The 3,253-nt window shown below is 35.7% G+C and overlaps 1 protein-coding gene across 1 annotated transcript; it reads right to left on the bottom strand.

Annotated features, from left to right (window-relative positions):
* Positions 1 to 201: 201 nt before the first annotated feature.
* On the bottom strand, positions 202 to 3,058 carry LOC112505944 (zinc finger BED domain-containing protein RICESLEEPER 2-like). The gene is given in 6 exon segments (XM_025109979.1): positions 202 to 420; positions 687 to 779; positions 834 to 898; positions 991 to 1,732; positions 1,817 to 2,766; positions 2,821 to 3,058. Coding segments are annotated over 6 exon segments (2,307 nt in total).
* Positions 3,059 to 3,253: the final 195 nt, after the last annotated feature.

Genomic DNA, 3,253 nt, shown 5'->3' with positions numbered 1-3,253 from the left:
TGCATGTTGTAATTCATCACAAATTGACTGTAGCTATTTGGCAACGATTGTAAAACTACATCAATGGCTAACTCCTTTCGTAAAGAGAAACCTAGTCCTTCAAGGCGTTCAATATGCCCAATCATTTTAAGCATATGAGTGCCAACAGGACTACCTTCAAACATTCTACAACGGAACAATTCTCTGGATGTTTCATACCTCTCATGTTAGGAATGGCAACGGGCCGGGTTCGGGCCGGTTTTTAGAGTCCCTGTCCCCGAAACCGATAACCATAACCATCCCCGTAACCGTCCCGATCCCCGTCGGGGATCTTATCAGGGATTCCCATCGGGTCCCCGCGGTTTCCCCGATCCCCATTGGTAACCCGTTAAGAGCAGAATAATCGTTACCCATTGGTTTTACCCGAACCCGAACCCGAATCTGGAAAAACACATATTTATGATTTAAAAAGCAAAAAATTAAAAATAAAAACATAATCACGTAAACCTGTTTGGCTGTTTCTTGGACAACCATTATCGAACAAAAATATAATCAAAATAAACCTTGACAAAAAGACAATGACCATCATATTGAGTACATGATCAACCAAAAACGTCTTAAATTACAATCCCAAAATAAACTAGAGTTTAGACATAATCCAACTAACTCGAAAGACAAATAGAAAAATTTGCTAGATTACTATTTACCAACTTCAAACCGAGAACTCCCAAACGGCCAAACTCGTCAACCCAAGCTTTCACTTTCCTTAGCTTCCTATAAAAGAAAATGWATGTAAAAGACTAAATAAATAAATATACCATAATCATCGTCAATAGTATTGTAATTGTAGTTACCTCTTCCACGTCATAATCATACTCAATAGTATGGCAATATGYTTCGGTCTCATCAGAACAAGTTTCTATAAAAAAAACATAATAAAACAATAAAATGATCGAAATATTAAATATATAACTAAAAAGAATTTATAACTAAAAACAAATATAAGGTTACCTCGTATTTCATTCAATAGACAACTTTGAGCACACATTAGAGCCTCCAATGTTTTTGGATGAAGTCGACTACGATGTGGAGTTACCAATCTTCCACCGGTACTAAATGCAGATTCCGAGGCGAYAGTAGAAATAGGAACGGCTAATATGTCTCTAGCCATCCTTTGAAGTGTTGGGTATTTAAACCCATTTGTCTTCCACCAAAGTAGCAAATCAAGTTCCATGTCTTTAGGCAAAAGTTTTTCTTTCAAATAATTATCCAATTCTGTTGTAATACCTGAATCATCATGCTGGTTGGCCATTGAAGCAATATTTGATAAGAGTTTTTTAAATTCAACCCGATGACTTGCTGAAGACCCTGAACTTAAAGAAGATGGACCACTAACACCTTCGCTGTTGTTTCTTACGCCAGGATCACTAAACTCATATTCTTGAAACAAAGTGTAGACCAATTCTTTGAGCTTCTCAAGTTCAATCGCCGATTTGTCTTGTCCGTACAACACATGAAAAAGTAACTCCACAAACTTCAATTTATACCGAGGACCCAAAACCGCTGCCATTCCCATAATCCCATGTATAACAGACCAATACTTATCAAACTTCAAAAGCATTTTTTTAGCCATGTTTCTAATAACTTCACTAGGAGAACATGACCAATCGACCAAAGAATATCTAATTTCACATATTGATGGAAAAAATACATTTGTAGTGGGATACTTTGAACCAGAAAACATTATTGTTACCTAAGATTGCCAAAAAAAAACAAAAACTAAAGTTACCTCATATCAACAAAACAAAAGTAAAGTTTAAATAAAAATTAGAATTACCTCATAAAATAATTGCAATCTATCACAAATCTCTTTAGCAAACTCCCAATCCCATTGTGTTGGCAAACTTTTATATTGAGACTCTCGTTGGTGTAAGCGTTGAAAGACGTCTTTGTAAACTATAGCAACACTAATCATCAAATAAGTAGAGTTCCATCGAGTCTTACAATCAAGTGCCAATTTCTTGGTGGATGATATTCCCAATTGGCGAGCTGCTTCCTCAAACTTTTGATCTCTTTTTGGCGATGCAGTCCAAAAGGCCACACTATCTCTGATCCTTTCAATCCCGTCCCCAAGAACAGCCAATCCATCTTGAACTATCAAATTGAGAACGTGTGTGCAACATCGCATGTGGAACAACTTCCCACCCATCATAAGTGAACTCATAGGAAGCTTATCCAACAATATGTTGATTATTGCATCATTTATGGTGCAATTATCAACAGTTAATGTAGACAGTTTCCTATCAAGATTCCAATCCAATAAACAATCATAAAGTACATCCGCAAGAACTTCAGATGTATGTGGACAAGGCACATAAATAAACCTCATGATCCGACTTTGCATATTCCAATTTTGATCAACAAAGTGAGCAGTGACCGCCATAAATCCCTATTTTTAATTGTTAGTCGTCCACATATCAGTCGTAATTGCTATCATACTAGTGTTCTTCTCTAACATCTTCAATGTCTTTTGTCTTTCAAAATCATAAATCTTTAATATGTCACTTTTAATGGTGTTTCGAGACGTAACCTTAAACAAAGGCTGAAGACCCCCCACAAACTTTCGGAACCCATGATGTTCTACTATTGAAAGTGGATACTCGTGTATGATTATCATCTCCGCGAGATTTCTTCTTGATTTATCCGCATTAAAAGTATAATTAGAAACATAAGATGAAGTACCATCAACCTTATTTTTCTCCCCTACTAAGATATGTTTGCGTATATCTCGAACAGGTCGTCTTGCACAAGACTTGAAATGGTCATGTAAATGCCTTGTACCATTTTTCGAGTTCGCTCCCAATTTCTTTTTGCAATAGTTACACTCTGCTTTATCACTACCATCCACTTTAATTTTCTTAAAGTGGTTCCATACTATTGATCGTGTTTTCCTCTTTCTACCCCCTGACTCAATTTCATCATTATCAGAGACATGATTAGTTTGCGTTTCATTTTCAATCGCTGAATTAATCGCAGGTGATGATCCAATTGGCTTACTTTGTGAAATAGACTCATTCATTATTAGATGACTATCAGTATGACTGATTGTATTGGAATCATTACATTGTATTTCCATATCTTATATCACCTATGTAAAGACAAACAAATTAAATAATACCAAGTTACCAAACCTACTCCATTGATCAACAAATAGATTATGAAGTATGAACAAAATCAAGTTAACAAGTTCTAATATTCACTTAGAATAACTAAT

Source organism: Cynara cardunculus (assembly GCF_001531365.2).
Source record: "Cynara cardunculus var. scolymus isolate 2C chromosome LG 2, CcrdV1, whole genome shotgun sequence".
NCBI classification, from domain to species: Eukaryota; Viridiplantae; Streptophyta; class Magnoliopsida; order Asterales; family Asteraceae; genus Cynara; species Cynara cardunculus.
This window is presented reverse-complemented; position numbering and strand designations above follow the sequence as displayed.